At 36.1% G+C, this 21,050-nt stretch overlaps 1 protein-coding gene and 1 long non-coding RNA gene across 5 annotated transcripts; one reads left to right on the forward strand and one right to left on the reverse strand.

Annotated features, from left to right (window-relative positions):
* Positions 1-4,731: 4,731 nt before the first annotated feature.
* LOC113701107 (protein SKIP34) lies at positions 4,732-5,586 on the reverse strand. The gene has a single exon (XM_027221606.2). The coding sequence runs from the start codon at positions 5,355-5,357 to the stop codon at positions 5,034-5,036; it is 324 nt and encodes a 107-aa protein (XP_027077407.2). The 5' UTR covers positions 5,358-5,586; the 3' UTR covers positions 4,732-5,033.
* Positions 5,587-7,514: 1,928 nt separating this feature from the next.
* On the forward strand, positions 7,515-11,866 carry LOC113701108 (uncharacterized). 4 transcript variants are annotated; one of them, XR_003450817.2, is made up of 6 exons: positions 7,524-7,594; positions 7,887-7,920; positions 8,613-8,669; positions 9,221-9,283; positions 10,252-10,315; positions 11,529-11,866. It is a non-coding gene; the product is annotated as an uncharacterized lncRNA (long non-coding RNA). The 4 variants fall into 4 exon arrangements; XR_011818600.1 differs by having other exon boundaries at positions 7,583-7,721; positions 11,529-11,637; XR_003450818.2 differs by lacking the exon at positions 8,613-8,669 and having other exon boundaries at positions 7,515-7,594; positions 11,529-11,637.
* The last annotated feature ends 9,184 nt before the right edge of the window (positions 11,867-21,050 follow it).

Consider the following 21,050-nt stretch of genomic DNA (forward strand, 5'->3'; position numbering starts at 1 on the left):
TTACTATATAAACACAATCAGAATATTGTTGTTTAAGTCCATGTGTGAATTGTGATGTATCAAACATGCAATTCCACACACCGTGAAGGCAGATGAAATGTCCAATATTCTATTAGTATTAATTAAAAACCACAATCTTTGATTCGTGAATCCTTTTGGTACTAACATCTCATAATCTCAAGTTGGCAATTGAAAATTAGGATGGGAATCATGCACCAAAATAGACATTAATCCCTTTTTATTCCCTTACATGTTTGACCAAAAGAGGTTTCTCAAATCAAAATGAAGTTATAATAATAGATTAATATTTCTTATACTGAAAATGCATACATTATCAGCATTAGATGCACGTCAACTATGATAAATTTGAATTTGAAATTTAACTTTTACACATATGTCATGAATACAATTCTAATGATGTATACACTATTGATGTATATAAGATTTACGCTATAATAACATTCATAACAATTCACAATGCTTTTATTCTTTTTAAAAATATTAATCTGCGGTTACAATTTATAGTAAACACATGTTGGAGGCAATAATGTCTGATACATGCATATTTTGTTGTTTTTGTTGTAAAAGAATGTCATACCAATGATGTGAAAAGGATTAATTCAGCTATTTTTAATATCTGCCCCTGAACCAATACACATTGCATCAAACGCCCTCATAAGTAAACAGTTTGCCTCTTTTTTTTTTTCTTCTTCTTCTTTTAGGTTAAGCTGATTTGATGAGAGTGAAACAGCAATCATGTGCTTTTCTCTTCTTCTTGGAAAGGTTTCCTTAGACTTAAAGCTTTTGCTGCTGCTTTTACAGTCCATACTTTGACGTGCACAGTCAGCAACAACAAAAGGAGACTTTAGATGAGATAACCAGGATTTGGTCTTTTTTCCTGATGGAACTGATTCTTGATCCAATTAAGGCCTTTAATTTTCTCTTCAAGGAAAGGTGATTTATGAAAGCAAGCTCAAACTTTCATGTACAGGCGAATGAGCAGAATAAAGTATGATTCCCCTTCTCTTCGTCCTCTTCTTCTTCTTCTTTCCCTTTTTTTTTTTTTTAATTCTTCATTTTTGGTCATTAATTGGAAAATATGCTGTGGAAACCGCAGAAGATATATTGATGAGAGAGGAAGAAAGGTCGAGAAGTCTTTAGTTGTTGATAAGATCTTCAGTTATTGGATGTCCAGCTGGGAACTCAATTGAATCTCTTTAATGATACCATCTTGATTTCAATCAGTGGTAATTATGGTCTCTGAAATACTTAAGCATAAAGATACAAGATTATGCTCATTGACCAAACAAAAAGTTTTGTCACCAACTAACCATAGTACTAATTTCTTTCTCTACCGACCGCAAAGCAATGGAATATGCCCCATTTTCTTTTCTAGGCATCCATTCGAACACCGACACGATCATAGCGTCCAGAAATGTCGGTTTCTACCAATTTACACTCTAAAAACAGCAACATTTCCAGCTATAATCGTGTATCATTAACAGCAACATTTGGTGTTAGGTTTTATATAGTAGTATGACTGATTGGTACTATAGTATTTCACTTTTTCTTTTGTTAAATGAATTTGTTGAAACGTAAATAACACAAATTAAAAACCCAAAACTAAGTGGTGTGCTTGGATAGCGCCTGAAATTATTTGTTTACATCACAAATATAATTTCCAACACATCTTTTTATCTTCTCAATTACCTTTTTATTTCATATATATCACATCATAAAAAATGCTAAAGTAATTATTTCAAATAATCTACTCGGTAGAGATATTAAAGTAGAAATAATGAAAATATGTTGGCTCTAACGTTAATTTAAACCCACTCCCTCGGTAGCTTTGGTAGGTCTTTTCTGACATGTTGCTGAATGAGGTTTCTTTGTAAGATGGCCCAGGAAAATGAGATCACAATAAATTTTCTGATCTGTAACAACGCTGACAATTTATGTTATCCAACTCTCCAAGTATCCAGCAGAGTAGTTTTTCAATCTCTAAGAAGGCTAGTAAAGTGCAACTTTGATAGTAAAGTGCAAATTTTCAATCGCAGTTGGGTCTCCCCCTTCCTTAGATTAGATTAGGATAGTGTAGGATGCTATAGATAAAAAGTGGCGATTGACAAAAAAATAATAATAATAAAGTGCAATTTTACTCTAAAATAAGGCTCCACAAGCAAGCACAATAACGGTGAAAATAAGTTGGATTACTCGATAGTACATTTCTCCTGGAACTTGCTATATAGCAATACTAATTGTCTGTAGAGGAAATGCTACACAAAAGATGCTGCATGAGTTTTTTTATGATATAAACCACCTCTGAGGGGAAGGTGGGGGAGGAAAAAACCTCTGCGAGCAACAGATTCTTTGTTAGCATTGAGATCATAACCTGGATGTCGAAAAAAGTTAAATTGAAAGCACGACATACAATTTAAGTATGTCGTTGCCTGAGCAGACTGGCTCAATATTTGCCTCAAGAATGGTGTTCATACCTTTTGTGGATACCATGAGATGCATGCAAGACGTTGATCTTGACTTCAAAAGGAATTTCTGCGACAAAACTGAAGACAGGCCTACGCAAGGCCGGAATATGCTAAGCTCAAAGATATAGCATAGGCGACAAAAGAGCAACTGAAACTGGCCCTATTCCTGATGCTTAGCAATCTAAGATATGACAACCCCAACACCACTCCCCACTTCAACCCCCACTTACCCACCCCCACCCCCCCAACAAAAAAAAAAACACAAAGGGCAAAAATTCAGCAAAGTTAAAGACGAATATACGATGAAAATATCAGAGAGATACTAAACGATGGCTGTCAGAAAAGGTTATCAATTGGCAATCATTTCTTCCCAGCTGATGAAAGAACTCCACCCTCAAGTACCTGGATTAAGGGGAACTACTATAGTGTTTTAAATTTGCAAACGTATCTCACTACGTACAGATATTACCAATTTTTTGTAGTCCAAATAGTACAAAAGGCGATCTTGTCTCAGGTTATACCACAGCAATCAGATTACGAGGCTGGTCTCACAAAGGCCACAAGGTATTAAAAACTTAGCAACTAAAGCAAGAATGTGAGAATTTAAGTGTCTTGAGCAGAAAGGTTTTTCCTTAGATGGGAGTCCAATCATGCAATTCATGCTATTACTTTAGCAATCCATCTACTAATCTAAAGTGATTTCACAAACCACCGTCGAGATTACATTATTAGTCCTTCCCCTGTGTTGCTAACATAAAGTCTATGATTTGACAGAACTAAGATCAAGATCCCACTAGGTATGGTCTCTATAAATAAAATGAAAGCACTTCATGCAACATATTCTCATCTTTGCACAAAGGTCAATGATCTGAACTACCAAAATCAGCACATTTTCCTTCTTTCTACCAGATGGAACACTGTAAAACAGGGTGGAGAAACGCATTCGGAACTTTGATTTAAGATGCTCCTCTATGTCTTCAACTCAACAGAACGAACGAGGAAAGCCATTCTATCACTATGAAAACTCAAAGAACACCAAACTGGTCAAGTTTGGTTCTAAAAAGCTGTGTCCTTAAAGACTCACGATGTAAGCTATTTTCTTATTATTGGAGCTATCTAAGTTGATGATAACAAAATTGTAAAGACATCTGCCGATTCCTAATAAAAAACAAGAAAACCTTACAAAGTGTGCAAATTTCTAATCCACTGCACCTTTATCCCATAAACAACAATCTCACATCTAAAAGCTTAACATGCCAGGAAAGCTACCTCAACAAGTCATATTAAGGCAAAAAAAAAGTCATCCCATTGCCTAACAGGGACAAATCAATGCACCCACATATTAAAACTAAAAGGCATCAAAGGAAGTCTTACAGTCAGAAATAAGTGAAAAAAGTGTATTGTTTGCAATGTTGCTTCCAATATCTTTATTCCCAAGGTATCACTTTTGTGCATGACCTTTTCTTGTACGAGGCAGGGTCTACTGCAATAGTTGCAATCTTATTTAAGAGACTTCTGCCATTAAGTACCTTAACAAGCTACTTTTTTTCCAAGGAGCAAACTTTTTCAGTCTTATAAGTGTCTACGCTCATAGAATGCGTGCTGAAACCCCATTAGCGATGCACAAGCCGTTACTGACAGCACAAAGAACTCAACAACAAATCAGCAAACAACAATATCTTTCATGATCTTGGGCACAACTAAGGTGACCTGTTGAGGTATTCTGAGCAAGGTAGAGACACCTAAAACAAATCCCAGTATTAACTTTCTATGAAACAAAATAACACTAAATTCTAGAACTAGTACACTATAACAAGTATCCATACAGTGCTTTCTTGTCAAAGACCATACAATACAGCTAACATCAAGAAAACAAACTTCTATTTCCAGGCTTCCACAGAAAAGGACATACTATGTGCTGGTACGCTACTCTGAAAACGTAGAGAAGACTGAAGTTTTAGCTGCGTATCAACAACAAAGAACTTACAATAGCTGATTTCCACCAAAAACTCCCTTCTGCTTACTCCTAACCCAGCAGAAAAGAACAATTCAACCACGAAGAACTCAATAAAATCACTAACAAAGCACCGGCCTTTTCATATAAAGTATCATTTACCTCTCATTCAAACGGCCAAAATTCCTATCTTTCTCATAAAAATCCCCCTTCCCCAACCAAGCAAAGTGGCTCTCTGTCGATGCCCATCCAATTAACAGGATATGAGCAACCCTGGCAAGCATCCAGAAATCATAAACATTGACTTGAATAAATGGGGAGACAATTACCAATGTATAAACCATACAGAGACATTGGGATAAAAATCAAAAGAAAAAAAAAGCAGTGGGAAATTACAAATTTTGACTATACAAAATAACACGCATCAATCATCCATCGCTATTACTGATAATACATCCAACCAAAATATTAAAAACAAAAACAAAAAAAGAAATATTTATTACCCAAGCTACTCTCTTTCTCTTTTTCGCTTAACAGGGTCTCTCTTTTATTATTATTTTTTCTTTCCCTATTTTTCGATACAATAACTGGGATTATAAAGATTTAGCTGATACCGGAGAAAAGAGGCGACAGAGCTGGTCTTGCTGCTCTCTATACCGGCGCTTTAGATAAGTCTCGAGGATTTCCATCACCGACACGAACCTCTTCATCTCTTCCAGCTGCCGGCTCAGCTCGGCTTCCCGAGCCCTGGCTCTCTCCAGCCGCGCCTCCGTCTCAGCTAGCCTGTCCCTCAGGTTTTCCACCACCGCCTCGTTCTCGTTTACGGCAGCCAATCGGGCTGCGGCGGTGGTGGGCCGGGTCGGACCATTCACATCGAAGTCTTCTTTGGATGGTAGCCTTTCGCCTCCATAGCACATCTTCACTTCACTGACCCCACCACCAAAATTAATCCCGCTTTTTGCTTTGCTTTTTTCCCCTTCCTTTCTGGGCTCGGCGTTTAGACGACGGGGGGTGGGAGTGGGCGGTTATGTTGACAAGAAGCGTGTGAAGAGTTGAATTTGGGCATTTGGTCTACAGAGGGTTCGGTTGGTGAGCAGATATGTGTGTTGCAGAGAATCCCATCCCATCTAATCAACAAGTAATTTTTCTTTCCTTTTCTTGCAAATGAGTAGAGTGGGGTTTATTTTTTATTTAATTTAATTAGTTCGAATCAATTTTAGCAAATTCAAGTTTGAGAGCTTTCAATGTAAAACTTGTTGAATTCTAATTCGAGTTTAGTAAAATTCAAGTTCTAACTTCAGTTGAATTCAAATAGAAATTAAAAAAGTGTCAATTTCTAGATTCCCATCTAGGATGTCTATTACTCGACTTGTCTTCATACTTTTTTTTGCTTTTTTAAATGGATATGATAGACATTTTATTCCAATAAAGATATGAAATTGTAATAGTAAGGGTAAAAATAAAAAAAAACCCGTGGTAAGTCTAATACACAGAAAAATCCTCTGTAGTTTCAAAATATATAACATGACACTTCATACTTTGAACTAAATTGTAAAAGTGACGAAATCCGTTAAATTTAACGGAAATGACTTATTGGAAGCAAAAAAAAAAAATTTATACCTAATTTTTAGCAAATATACCTGTTCTACCCTTAACCCTTAATTCTTTCTATCCAAAGAATAAAACAAATGATTTTTTTGAACTGTCTTTTGCTTAATTATATCAGAACATTTTGATCATTTCGTCCATTTCCGTTAAGTTTAATGGATTTTGTTATCTTTACAATTTAGTTCAAAATATCAGGTGTTGTGTTATACTTTTTGAAACCACGGAGCGGTTTTTCTGTGTATTAAATTTACCACAAGAGGCTTTTTAATTTTTTACCCTAATATTAATAAGAAATTTATTAAAAATGTAAAGGGTCAAGCCCACCATACGAGTCCTAGTATATATATATATATATATATATATATATGTTTGTGTATATGTATTAGGACTTGACTCACAAATTCACAATTCACTAAATTGGCTTAAGCTTAGACTCCAGGTTGGTATTTATCGAGCTTGAATTGGGTTACAAAAACCAATATTGTTTTAACAAGATAATTTTCAATAGCTATAATTTTCACTATAAATTGTTTTAACTAATATTCGAGGCATCACTAAGCCAAACTTTTGGCTCCATTTGGATTTAACATTTTTTTGAAAAACTGTTTTTGTGTTTCACATCTCAAAAACTTTAAAAAAATAAAAAAAATTCTCTATTTCTTCTTCTACACACTACCCACCACCACTATTATTACCACCACCCATCACTCTACACTACCACCACCACCACCCCCCACATCTGCGACCCTCCCTCCTCTCTCCTTTCTTCTCTCTCCTTCTCATTCCTCCATTCTCCTTTCCTTTTCTTCTCCCTCAATTCCCTCTCCCCTCTATTGACCGCGACCAAGAAAGTCGCAGCTAGAGTGGTGATTGGAGTCGCAACCACTACCTGCGAAAGGGAGAGGCGTTTAGGGGCAGGGGGAAGGGAGAGGAGGAGATAGAAGAAAGAAGAAAGAGAGAGAAGGAAGGGAAGGAAAAAGTGGGGAGGAGGAGGAATGGGTGGTGGTGGTGTAAAATTTTTTTAAAAATACTTTAAAAAGTGATAAATTGTAAAATATCATAAAATATATTTAAAAAACCTCTAAAAATACTTTTAAAATATTTTTAAAAGCATTTAGATAAAATATTTTCATACGCACGATTACAGTAAAATTTTTGAAAAACACCCTAAACAACAGCTAATTCAAGTAAAGCCTTTATAATTTAGGCTTTTGTAGCCCCAGTACTATTTTGGAGATGCAGATTTTTACCTGGGCTTTTGTCAATTGTCCAAGTCAAGTACAGGGTTTTCCGTTATAGGTTAGATATCATTAACATATCTAGTCTATTGGGGAATGGGGAAGTTTGCAATTGAGTTTCAATTGCTGACGTGGCGCTTCGTCATTGGTCAATTGGTGGTCGTCTCCAATTAATTGAGCGAATTGAGTTGAGGACAAAATTGAGATTTCACCTCCTTCTTGGATAGATAGGGTTCTTGAGAGTCTTCGCTTGCGCCGCTCATTGTGTTTCTTGCTTTTGCTCCGTCGCTTTCTTCCTTTCTTCTCAGGTTCTTTCCCCCTTCCTTCCTCTTTCTCTGTTTTTCACTTCTTCTCTTTCTTCTTTAAGTGAATATTAAATAACAGTGCAAGACAAAATAGAGGTCACATGTTGGTCTTCTTCTTACAAGTTAAAGGGTATTTCTCTTTGGTTTTCTCTCTTAATTACCTCAACTTTCATTTTTATTTTTATTTTTACAATCTTTCTCTGTATAGATTTTTATTTTTTATCCTTTTATGAAAGTATCTATTTACCATCTATTTTGTTGCTACCGTCTTTTCTTCTATTGTTTGGATTTGCAGGTTCGCATGGTAGCTGTTTCATCTTCTTGCTCAGGTATTTCGCTCTATTTTCTCTTACTGCTATTTTTTCTTTTTATTTTGAATATCTCCCCTCCTTGATCTTTCTTTTTTCTTCAATAAATTTTTTTTTTACCATCCAAAAATTATCTATCATTGTTGTAATTTTTTCAGAGATGTCTTTTTTTAAAGATCTCTGGTTGTTGGTACTTTTAAACGGGAGTTCAGTTTCTTTTTTTGTTAGTTTGTTCTACACATACAGAGTTTATGAATCTAGGGAAGTTGGGATGAATTTTAAGTATTTGATTTTTTTTTTTGCAATATCATTAAAATGTTTAGATCATTATTTGACTTGTGTTTTTTTTTTTTTCCTAGAGTGTCATTATTTAACTTGGCTTAGTGTCTTTATAGCTCGACATATTACTGTTGCTTGGGTAAACATTTTAGCTTTAGGAATCAGTGTTTTTTTATTGCCTTGAAGATTGCAGGGTGTAAAAAACACTTATTTATGTCGATGTATTCACCAAGATTTAGTTCTACCTTTTTTTGGGATGTCATTTGCTTTATTCATATATAGAGGAGATTTTTATTGTGCCTATAGCACAGCATATGGTAGCACAGGCCTAATGTGGACAAGATTTGCTTCAAACAAGAAGATTTTGTCTAGGAAAAAAATCATATGATTTGCTTTAGTATTTTTATTTAACATGCATTTGCATTATATTTCAGGTTCGAATCTGCAGTTTGCATTTGCAGTTGATGTTTTTAGAGATTTTAATAGTTCAGGTTCCAATCTCAGTCCTCCTTTATGTTTTGCATACTGTTTAGACAGAACTATCCAAAAGAAAGAGAGGTTTAGCTGGTTGGAATTCATCATATGCGGAATTTGATGGTTTTTTTTTTGATAAAAAAATCTGGATTTGTTTTTCTTTTCCCTTTTCTGGTTTTTTCAGTTGGCGTTTTCTTTAATTTTGGTTTCTTAATCAATTTGCTTGATTAAGCTAGAATAATAGTGCATGCATGCATGTCTATTGTAGTGCATGTTTGCATATCTTATGCTAATTATATACAATTTGCATGTCTTCTTGAACAATCATGAACTCATTTGTGAAATTGATCATTGGCCAAAGTTTCGAGTTACCAAAGGCATCTTGTGATGATACGTATTTTAATGACTATTTGTTAATAATTGTTCTTATAGTACAAAAAATTATAAGTCTCTTAGTAAAATTTGTTGACAGTTTATATAGTGAATCTCAAGTTGATAAATGATCGAAGTTCTTTCTGCAATTTTTTTGGTTATAATAGCAATTTTAATTGATTTTTTGTGTTTGTAGGCAGTCAAAGGTTTGCCCAAGGATAGGAAATCTCTATCAGATGCTGGGCAGTGGCTTGAAGCAGTGAGTAAATTAACAATTTGATTAAAGACTTTAAATCATATCATTAACTAGAAAATGGATCAAGTTACTGCATAGCTATAGTTTTGCCCCTTGTTATTTTGCACTAATTAGCTGGATAATTTCTTACTTTTGCTTCCATTAAAAAGTGAATTACAATCTTATCTTTACTTCACTGACCTATTTCAATTTAATTCGTCTTACCTATTTCAATCTTTTGTGATTACGGATATAGTTCCATGCTTGAGAAAATGACCAATGAATGACTTCATATTACCTATTTCAATGTGATTGTATATTTCCTTTTGTAGACAGCATGTAGTGGCCCACACAGATTCACCTGGCATGCAATAAAATTAGTTTTAAAAGTTTTTTTTTTTGAGTTTAACTATTTGCTATTTTGAGTTTTAGATCATTGTTGTCTTCTGACATTGCCAATTACTTTTTTTTTTGGTAACTTCTAAAAGTCACATTAGGGACTAGGGGTTGCCCTACTGCATTGATATGAACTGGATGTGAAACTTTGGAAATGCATTCATATGTTTAGTGCTTAATGCCATTTATGGTTTGGCATAACAAATTCTTCAGTTCCTGCTGATCCTCAGGCTTTGTTGCTATTGTTTTGCTTCATATTGTGTTTTCACATACCCTATGCTAGATTTGATGGTCTAATATATTAATTATAATTATCTGTTATGCTCTAATATGTTCCAAATGTTTATTACAAGATATTAAGATATGCAACAAAGTACAAAGGATTGGAGAAATTCTTTTTTCAAAGTGCACCTTTATTTAGGTTCTTTGTTTTATCCCCTGAGAAAAAGTTAATCTAATTTGATTTAGTATTTTTCTTGATAGGACTTATCAATATCTATCTTATGAATCTTTGTTGTACAAACCAACCAATTGCTTTCTGCCTAGGGGCAGTTTTTGCTTAATACGACTAATGTAAATGGTTTTGATGCTTGTAGGTAGTAAAATATTTGCCGAAGGAGAAGTACCAAATATTAGATTTTTGGTACAGGCTAGGAAGTGGTAAGTAAAGTACCATTTTTTTTAGAAGTATTAAATTATGCATTTATGCTTGGAGTGGTCATTGACCGCATTACAATATTTAAATTACCATTCTTGGAGTATGAAATTTTGTGAAGGTACCATGTTTCCTTTAGATTTAGAGTCAGTTTCTTTAGTATTTTACCGATTTTAGTAAATTCATCAATAAGAGGTTGCAAGTCGAGGTTTAATAGCATTTGCTTTCACCCTATTTCATTGAAAGTTATGATTACTGATGAAATCATTATAAATTTTTTCTCTACTTTGATGGTGTCATTTTTGAATTACTCTTTAGACGTAGTAATTTCTAAGAAAATGATGTACATTGACTGATTGTAGCTTTTGTTACTCGCTGTCCTATCCTCGGAATGATGTAATTGAAATGGCTAAAAGAACCTCTAAGATAAGATCTTTGTATATAGAAAAAGAATGTTCATGTGCTGCATCCCAGTTGTAAGTTTAAATAGTGCCGCCCTAAATTTCTGATCAAAATGGTGGTGATTACCCCTTAGCTTCTCCACCTTTTCTCAATTAGACAACTAGAATTTTCAACACCTTTATGTAAAAAAGAAAATTAAAATCTCAGAATTACAAAAGAGAATAAAATTGCTTTTCAGGATTTAAAAAATAAACTCTAACAAATACCAAACTAATATATTAAAATTTCTTTGTAGCTTTTGCTTGAATCTTTTGGAGCTTTTTAAGAAAGAAGAGAAAATTTTCTTTTAGTTTAAATTGATGTCCTATGTTCATTCATGTTGTCTAGGTGAAAATGTGGCATGAATGAAATATATCTACATGATTTATAGGCTAAATCTGTTCTTTATTTATTTACCTAGAATTCATGTTTGAGAAAAAATTGGCTGGCAAGAGGTATTTATCCAAATATGATGGTGGCTCAGAATGCATCTGTTGTTTATTAGCTTTCTATTCTTTATTTATATATCCAACATTAATGTTTGAGAAAAAGTTGAATGGCGAGAGGCATTATTCAAATATAATGGTGGCTCAAACTTAGGAGTAGGGAATATGTTCTTGACGACTTTGTTTTATATTTCATGCTTTAGTATTTCCTTAAAATTTTGCAATGAAGTTTGGCAAAAACTGCGGGTACGTTACCTGTGATTTAACAAGATTGTCATTCTACTATTTATACAAAATGTTATTAAATTCTAATATAATTCATTCTTGGCAGATCTGATTGATATTTAGATAGCTGGAACTTGGAAGCAAATGGAAGCTCATGGAGTTTTGTCATGAATGCTTGATGCTTTGTTTTCTCCTTTCCAATATCTTTAGCAAAATTCATTAGTTACTTCAACAGCCACTTGTTATAGTATAGATGATATTTTTTTTTTGGGTTCTTCATCACTAATACATAGTTCCACTAGAATTGGCTACGCTAGATAAGAAAAGAAGAGAGGCAATTCTAGATACAGTAGTCCGTACTTTTGGATGAATGTATCTTATATCTTAAATTGTACCTTTTCACAGGTAATGAGATACATCGTACAATTGGAGAGTTTACCTCAATTATGTGTTATTATGCTCTTCAACTTTATTAGTATTATTTCTTTTCTTAATTGAAATGTCGACAAAATGCTTCATTATCTACCACATACAGAAAATGATAAAAAATAATTTTTGATTGGAAAAATACAGCCAATGAGGGCTCTGGGCATATTAGCCTTGTAAAATCCCACTGGGCATATTGAACTTGTAACTTCACACCGCACATAGTGCGGTGATCCTCTCCTAGTTAACATATATAGTTCAATGTGTGAATGCCATTCCCTCAAATTGAACTCAATTGCTGACGTGGCGCTCTCCTATTGGTCAATTGGTGGTAGTCCTCCAATTGATTCCAATTTGATGAGTTGTCCTCCTCTGATTGATTGATTGGTGGTAGTCCTTCCAATTGTTTATGAAAATAGTGATGTGGCCAGGTTTGATTGGTCAATTGTGATCAAATTTGTCATTTTTTTTTCTTCCCCTACAGATTTCTTTTTTTGCTATACTCGGGTGAATTGTTTTGTTTTTTATTTGTTAGATGTTAATGCAGTATTTTTTTTATTTTTATTATCGGAAAAAACACCTTTTTCTTCTATGATTAATTGTTCGTTGGTTATTTGGGTCTTTTTTTTTTGGCATCCAACGAATTATGTTAAAAAAATTTGTTTTTTAAATCTCCTTATGTAATTTATTGTTCGTGTTTACTTAATAATGGTGAAAAGATCGTATTTAATTGGTGATCTCTTGCAGTAAATCGTATTCAAAAAATGTTCCGTTTAATTGGCGTTTTTTAAATTCCGTTTTTTTCCTTGATGATGTTAACAACAAAATTGCTCTTTTTTCTCTTTCGCGAAAATGCATCTATTTACCAATACATTTCAGTTAATTGTTAATTGCTACTTAATAATGCCTTTCGTTTTTGCCATCAAATGGATAGTCTTTAATTAGCGATTTCTTGCCGTTGTTAGGAAAAAAAACCTTTCTCCTAAAACAAAATGATTATCGATTTTTACAATTGATTATTAGCAATGATTATCGAATACAATGATTATTAGCAATGATTATCGAATACAATGATTATCGGAAGCTGTGCCGTCACTAAATCGATAGTCTTTTGCGGTTCCTCTTTTTCTATTTCTTAATCAGGGTCATGTTTGTAAAAAAGCTGTGCCGTCACTGTGGAGTCCTGCCAACAATCGCCTTTCAGCTTGCTCTCTTCAGGGAAAATCCGATGCTTTACCTTTGCACAGTGGTTTTTAGCATTGCCTGCCTTGCCCTAGCAGGAGCTCGGCGGCTTACCATCATGATCGGTGGTAGATGTGCAGGTGCTGCGTCCTTTCTTCTAATCTTTTCCAGTTGCTCCTTCGGTCAACACAAAAAAGGTGGCCCATCAACTTGCTTCTTCTCTTGCTCTCGCTTTTTCTAGACTTTCTCGTTGCTAATTTTCTCAATTTGTTTTAGCTTGCAAAGCTGCTGTTGCTGGTGTGTTGCTGGTGAGTGTCTAGCTCCAACCCCATTTGCTGTGTTTTTTTCCCCAAAAATACTCAGCTTATTACCTTGTTATTTTTCCTCATTCATCCGCTCCTTTCTTTTCTCGCGCATTGGTTTAATTTCCTGCATTTGTTTCGTCTTGCAGGGCTCCTCTTGCTGCTGTGTTGCTGGTAAGTTTCTTCCTCCAAGCTCATTTTACTTATTCCCTCGGCATTTGTTGTGTTTTTCTTTCCAAAAATTAAAAGCTTATTCCCTGCTATTTTTTCTCCTTCACCCGCTTCTTTCTTTTCTCACGGACCTGTTTAATTTCCTGCGTTTGTTTCGTCTTGCAGAGCTCACCTTGCTGCTGTGTTTCTGGTAAGTGTCTTGCTCCAAACTCATATTACTTATTCTCTCTACAGTTGTTGACGTTTTCCCAGGAAAAAATAGCTTATTACCTTGTTATTTAACCCCTTAAATTCTTTAATTACTCTCCATCCTATTAATGCGGGTTATTTTTTTCTTGTTTTCTTTCTTCTCCTTTTTACCTCTTGTCTGCTCGATTTTATTGTGGTGTCGTTGCTCTTCTTTGCTTCTGCCCTGTCCAGTTTCTGCAGCCAAACAGGTTGGTGCTTTTGCTTCTCCCCTGTTCCCTCTTTCTTTTATATCTTGCACTTTAAATTCCATCCCCATTACTTGTATTCTCTACTATGCCGTTGGTTGCACCTTGTTTGCATCTCGCTTCTTTAACTTCTGAATTGCCGGAACTTAGTTACTTCTTCCCAGGACTTTTGAATGACTATTTAGCCTAACAAGGAGTTATTCAGCTCCTGTTCTTGTACTATTACACTTAATGAATAAAACTTACATGCATCCTTGCATTGCATACTCAGCTGCCCTTGGTTACTTACTTTATGCATCTATTTCATTTTTTCTACTTTTTTGTTGCTGTTAAATTTCGTATCTTGCTGCTCATTACTTGCTCATTAACTATAGCTTGGTATTTTACAAGCCCTTTGCTATTGTACGCTCTAGACAATTAAAACGAATGGGTAGAAGTTCTACTCGCCACAAAAGGTACGCAGAAATGCCAGACATAGAAAAAAATGACCTTCTACGTCGTCGAAGAGAAGCTAGGGCCGCCAAGAAAAAAGAAAAGAGTTTTCCCTCGCGCATTCGCAAGGTTCCACTTGGTTATGTGGAAACAGGTGTTTCTTTCCCTGAAACACTTGCTGTCCCATGCGATAGTGGAAACCAACCTCTTATGCATGGCCAAATGTTAGAAACGGGAGGTATTAAGGACGGCCATGATAGCACCGATGTTATTGCTGAAGCGTTACAGTACATGTCATCTCATGAATCTACTTCCGGTAGTCTCCATGGTCATTCTACTTCCCCTACTAGGGAAATGCATTCTTCATCGGCAACGGGTATACTAGGAGGTACTATTAGTGTTACCAATTCCTGACCTTTTCTTCATGTCCAATTCCTCCTTTAGAGATCATCTTTGCTCTCTTCTCCACGGATTGACCCTTCCGTGTTGTTGTTCTGTACAAGTAAAAAAATAAAGCTTATTTTGCACCCTACAGAACATCCGCTCGTTGGTACGCCTAATCTTAGGAGCTGTCCACCTACACCCCTCCATGGGAAAAGGAAAATCTTAGGCTCTCGTTCTCTTACTACTACGCCTGAACTTCATCTATTTAACAAAAAGAATAGGCGCTCTGCCTCTGTATCAGTAATTGATGACCTAACAGATTCTCTAAAAACTCCTTACTGTGACAAAGAGCTCTTGCCTATGAACACTTTTTTTGAAAATGTAGTTCAATATTGTCCTTTTATTGGATTTTCCATGAATTCTGATAAGCTTTCTTTTCCTCTTCGTGAGTGCCAAAGTTCTGGAAAAAAAACTGCTTACTCTGAACCTCTTGTGTTACCTCACCAAACAAGTAGCTTTCCTCTTCTGTATGACGGAGCCAGGCACCACTTTTGCACTGACAAACAAGTCTTACCTGATAATGAGCTTTTTGAAAATATTGTTAAGTTCTCTCCTTTGCCTGATTCTTACAATGACTTTGGAAGAAATCAGTCTGCTTTAAATGATGTCCATAGAGAATTATATCTGCAAAATGAAACATCTATCTCTGAGAAACACTCTTCTGCACCAGCTTCTACTTCTCAAGGTATATATTCCTTTGCATTTTTTCGTGTGATTGTCGATACTTCTACAGCTGCCCTATCCGCTTAGATCCTCTACAAAACACTGTATTTGTCAGTTCTATTTGGATGGGCCTTTCATAGTTTCCTCGCTTTGTTGACTGTCCGCGGTCAAATGCTTCTGCATTTTTTTATTCAGCTTATTTCTTTGTATAGTTACAGAAATCCCTTCTGTTCGAGCTAGAACGTCTAACAAGTCTGGCAAAAAAACCCGTGTTCAAGGGAAAAAGGGTCACCGTCGTAGTTCTTCTGTCCTCCTATCTAAAGATCAGCCTTCTGGTCAAAATCATAGTTCTCATGGACGTGTCAGGATGCAGGCTCCCGGTTGGCTTTTTAATTCTTCTTCACTTTGTATATCTTGCCAGCTTATGTTATTAATTGGATTAATAAAGTTCCGTTCTCACCTATAGTTTGGAATTAAATGCAGCTAGACCTCGCAGAGGTCGTCAACAGGGTCTTTTCTAGCTTGATGAGATCCCTCATGAAGCCACTACCCTTCCAAATGTTCCTAATTGTGAACACTGTGGAGCTAAAAGGTTCTATTTGGAACCTCCTAGCTTTTGTTGTTCTGGCGGAGAGATCTCTTTAGTTATTCCAGCAATGCCTTATGATCTTAAGCGCTTGTTTATTGAAAATGATGAAGAAAGCACTCACTTTAGAAACAATGTTCGAACCTACAATAATAACCTGGGAATTACGTCCTTTGCTGCAAGATATGACTCAAAATTGACCAAAAATACGAAAGGTGTTTATACTTTTCGTATTCAAGGCCAAGTCTATCACTTCCTCAACGGTTTGACGCAGTCAACCGACTAACCATCTGGAATTCAATTCCACTTCTTTGACACTGATGAGGAATTAGCAAAGAGAACTGGGAACTCTGAAAAGTTGCGCGAAGGCACTTTAAAATTGCTTATGCGCATACTTTTGAACAATCCTTACGCCAAATTCTTTAAAAGTCTCAGGGATATACCAAACCTTGATAGCTATAGGATCATTCTTAACTGTTACCCTGGTTTAGACCAGCGCGTCTATAACCTGCCATCTACCTCGCAAGTTGCTGCTATATGGACTGAAGATGAAAATGAAACTGTAGACAGGAGTGCTCATATTCAAGTTTACACTCACTCGCATACCAGCCATAGAATTAATCATTACTATGGCTGTTATGACCCTCTACAGTATCCTATTCTTTTTCCTCGAGGTGAATGTGGATGGCACCATGGTATTAAGAGACTATATAAAAGGAAAAGAAATGTGGACTGCTGTGAAGAAGATTCTAACGTTGATCCTTCTTCTGTTAGCAACCCTTTACACTTAATGGACTTAGAGCGCAGAGGCAAGTAAATCACTTACTGATTCTACGCTATTAAATTTTAACCTTATAGCATCTTCTTCATCGATAGAATATTTGTGTCTTATATAGCTGTTGATCGAGGGAAGAGCGAGGGAGACACGGTATCGGCTAGAGAGTATTATTGCTACAGATTTCAAATAAGAGATGATGATAAATCGATGTTATTGCACTGCCTCAGGCTTCTATAGCAATTTTCTGTTGATTCTTATGTGAAGATAGAGACTTCAAGGTTGGACTTCCATAGGCATCAACAAAATGTAATAAGATCGGAGATCCTTCAAGGTGTCTTGGACAGTGTTTCTATAGGCCAGTCCGAGGGGTCTAAAGTTGGTCGTAAGATAGTTCTCCCGTCCTCTTTTATAGGTGGTCCGAGAGACATGAGACGCCGGTATCTTGATGCAATGGCACTCGTTCAGAAATATGGTAAACCTGATCTTTTTCTTACCATGACCTGCAATCCTGCATGGAAAGAAATTCAGGACAATCTAAAGTATCATGAAAAGCCGTAGGATAGACCAGATCTTCTAGCCAGGATTTTTAGAGCTAAATTTGAGATGCTCAAATCTGAAATTTTGAATAAGCAAATTTTTTGTGAGGTCGCAGCATGTGTCTATATTATTGAATTTCATAAGCGTGGATTTTCCCATGCTCATTTACTCCTGATCTTAAAACCTCAGTCCAAGCTGCTTAATCCTGAATCATATGATAAGGTGGTATGTCCGGAGTTGCCTGATCGTGCTCGCTACCCTCACTTATACAATTTTATTGTCAAACATATGATCCACGGCCCCTGCGGAGCTATGGATAAAACTTGTCCTTGTATGAGAGACGGTACCTGCAAAAGTCATTATCCCAAAGATTTCTGTCCGCATACAATTCATGTTGAAGATGGTTATCCACATTATAGAAGAAGGGATGATGGCAGAAAAATAAAGGTCCGGAGGTTTACTCTCGATAATAGGTGGGTTGTGCCTTACAACCCGTACCTCCTTGCTTTGTTTGATTGCCATATAAACGTCGAGATCTGTTCTACTATAAAACTGGTGTAATACTTGTACAAGTATGTGTTCAAAGGTCATGATTTGGTCTCCTTTAAGGTTGTAACTGATGGCGGTCCTCCTGATATTGATGAAATTAATGAATTTCAAAAGGGTAGATATATTTCACCTCCCGAAACTTTTTGGCGCATCTATGAATTTCGTCTAAATGAGATGACTCCATCTGTTTATACACTCCAGGTTCACCTTCCGAATTAGCAGTTCGTTTCCTTTGATAAAAACTCAGATCTCTTGCTGTTATTAGCCAAGGTTGATTTTTCAAAAACTATGTTAACTGAGTTTTTCAAAATGAATGCAACAAATGCAGTGGCTGAAAATCTTAAATGCTTCTATAGAGATTTCCTTCAGCATTTCGTTTGGACTCCTAAGTACAAACACTGGACAGAAAGGAAACGTCGAAAAGTGATAGGTAGACTTGTCAGTGTTAGTCCAACTGAGGGAGAGCGGTATTATCTGCGACTTCTCTTAACTCATGTTCCTGGGCCAACCTCGTTTGATGACCTCTTAACTGTAAACAACAAAAAAATGAGCTCGTTCAGAGACGCTGCTTTTGCACTTGGTCTATTACATTCTGATTCGTATATAGAAGAGACACTTGAAGAAGCTGTTGCATTCCAAATGCCATATTCGCTCAGGCTTTTATTTGCCACTCTTCTGGTATATTGTTCTCCAACTAATCTCAAAATGTTATGGGAAAAGTTCAAACCAGATTTCTCTAGAGATTATGAAAGGCAGCAGCAATACCATCCATGCTCTCCCGACGAAATTAGGGGCTTTGTTCTGACTGACATTAACAGATTGCTTGGGCAGATGGGTAAAAATCTTACTGACTACCAATTAGTATCACGTGAACTCGTGAATGCATATGCCACATGCCTAACAAAGGAAGTTGAGTACGAGAGAAACATCACCATACTGCCGGAGGATATATTATTGTCTTCCAAATTAAATTCTGAGCAGAAATATGCTTATGATTTAATCTTGGAAACATGTTTCTCTTCTCGTGGCCATTCTTTCTTTATTGATGGCCCGGGGGGTACCGGTAAATATTTTTGTATCGGTCACTCCTCGCTACTCTGAGATCACAAGGTCATATCGCCATTGCTGTGGCGACATCTGGAATTGCAGCTTCTATCCTACCTGGAGGAAGAACTGCACATTCAATATTTAAAATACCCTTTGATTTTTCAAAGAGTAGAACTTGCCAATTTAGCAAGCAGGGTAGCGTTGCAAAGTTGTTGTTTGAAGCCAAATTGATCCTGTGGGATGAGGCTTCAATGGCCAGATGAGAGACTGTCGAAGCATTTGATGATTTATTGAGAGATATTATGGAGTCTAGCCTGCCTTTCGGAGGCAAAGTTGTCGTCTTTGGTGGGGATTTCCGACAAACACTGCCTGTAATTGAGCAGTCGACAAAAGAAGTCCTTTTGCAGTCATGCTTACTTAATTCTCCTCTATGGCCTGAACTTCATAAGCTAAAGCTGTCAGAAAACATGCAAGCTATATTAGATCCTCAATTTTCAGAATTCTTGTTGAGCGTGGGTGAGGGAAAGGAACCTGTTGACCTGAATGGTGAAATAACTCTCTCCACAGATTTAGTCATTCCTTATTATGATAAAGAACAGTCCCTAAACAGGTTAGATAATACACTTTTAAGCTGTCTTAACTGTCTACCTTATACCTTTGTAATTTCTAACTTAGTTCCTCTATTAACAGATTAATAAGTTGTGTTTTTTCAGATTTAACTCTCTATTCTCGGGATCCTTATAGTATGATCTGTAGGTGTATTCTTACTCCTAAAAACAGTTCAGTTGATGAGTTAAATGATATCCTAATTAGGAGATTCCCTGAAAAACTTTATACCTACACTAGCACGGACAAAACAGTTGACCAGAGGCACCAAGGTGATTATGAGGATTTTCTTAACTCTCAAAATCCAAAAGGACTTCCTCCTCACAAGTTAATGCTAAAGGAAAACTGTCCAATTATATTGATGAGGAATCTTAACCCTCTAGAAGGCCTCCTCTGTAATGGTACTAGGCTCATATGTAGAGAGCTTGGGCATCACACTATTTCTGCTGAGATTGTTTTTGGCCAGCATCAAGGCAAGACTATCCTAATTCCAAAAATACCTCTACAGACTCCTGATAATGAGAGGAATGGCGTTGCATTCATAAGAACACAGTTTCCAGTCCGCCTTTGCTTTGCATTGACCATCAACAAGTCCCAAGGACAAACTCTCGACTATGTTGGCATTTATTTACGTGAACCTGTTTTTTCTCATGGACAGCTCTATGTAGCTCTGTCCAGAGCCAGAACCTCATCTGCACTCAAAATTCTCATTGTTCCGGGGACCTTTGAGGGTACAAAAATAGACTGCAAAACTAGAAATGTTGTATTCAATGAAGTTTTCCAGTTCAGTTAACTGTATATCTATCTTACATTCAGGTATATCTGAATAACCCCATCCCTTAGCTTACTTGTTCATGCGATTTCATCCATATCCAACTTTCCAGATTATAAATCTTTTGCCTTCCTTTTTTTGCAGAATGGCTGACGTGTTATCAATCAGAAACATCACTCCTGACATGAAAAATTGGTGCTGCCTTGTAACTATTCAAGAAAAGCAACAAGTTACTGATTCAATGGGAACACCAACCAAGAAACAAAAAATGATCTTCTATGACTCGGAGGTATTATTTTAGAACACCTTTTCCAGACATAGTACTTCTTCGATCTTACACTCACTTTAATGAACTCTTTCAATTGATCTTCTTAACAGGGTTCTAGAGTAGAAGACATCATTTTCAATGCTGACATTCCTAAGATGAGCCCTATTCTTCAAGTTTACAGAAAGTACAGGATCTCAAATGCTGATGTTAGAAATATTCCAGAAAAATTTCGAACATCTGACTTGACTATGCAATGGGTGATAACTGCTAGGACTGTTATTGAAGAAGTTAGCAGAGAAGAAGACGTCATGCCTGTTAAATTTACCTTCACAGAGTTTGCAGATTTAGCTCAATATATGGATGACAAAAGCAAGTCTGTGGGTAATTTTTAGCTGCCTTTGAAGTGCAAGTTTGGCCTAATCAAACTTATC

The sequence above is a fragment of the Coffea arabica genome, chromosome 7e (assembly GCF_036785885.1).
Source record: "Coffea arabica cultivar ET-39 chromosome 7e, Coffea Arabica ET-39 HiFi, whole genome shotgun sequence".
Taxonomy (NCBI): Eukaryota; Viridiplantae; Streptophyta; class Magnoliopsida; order Gentianales; family Rubiaceae; genus Coffea; species Coffea arabica.

Bases quoted from the DNA above. Each gene is read 5' to 3' on its own strand.
- LOC113701107 (XM_027221606.2), bottom strand. From the start codon at position 5,357: ATGTGCTATGGAGGCGAAAGGCTACCATCCAAAGAAGACTTCGATGTG.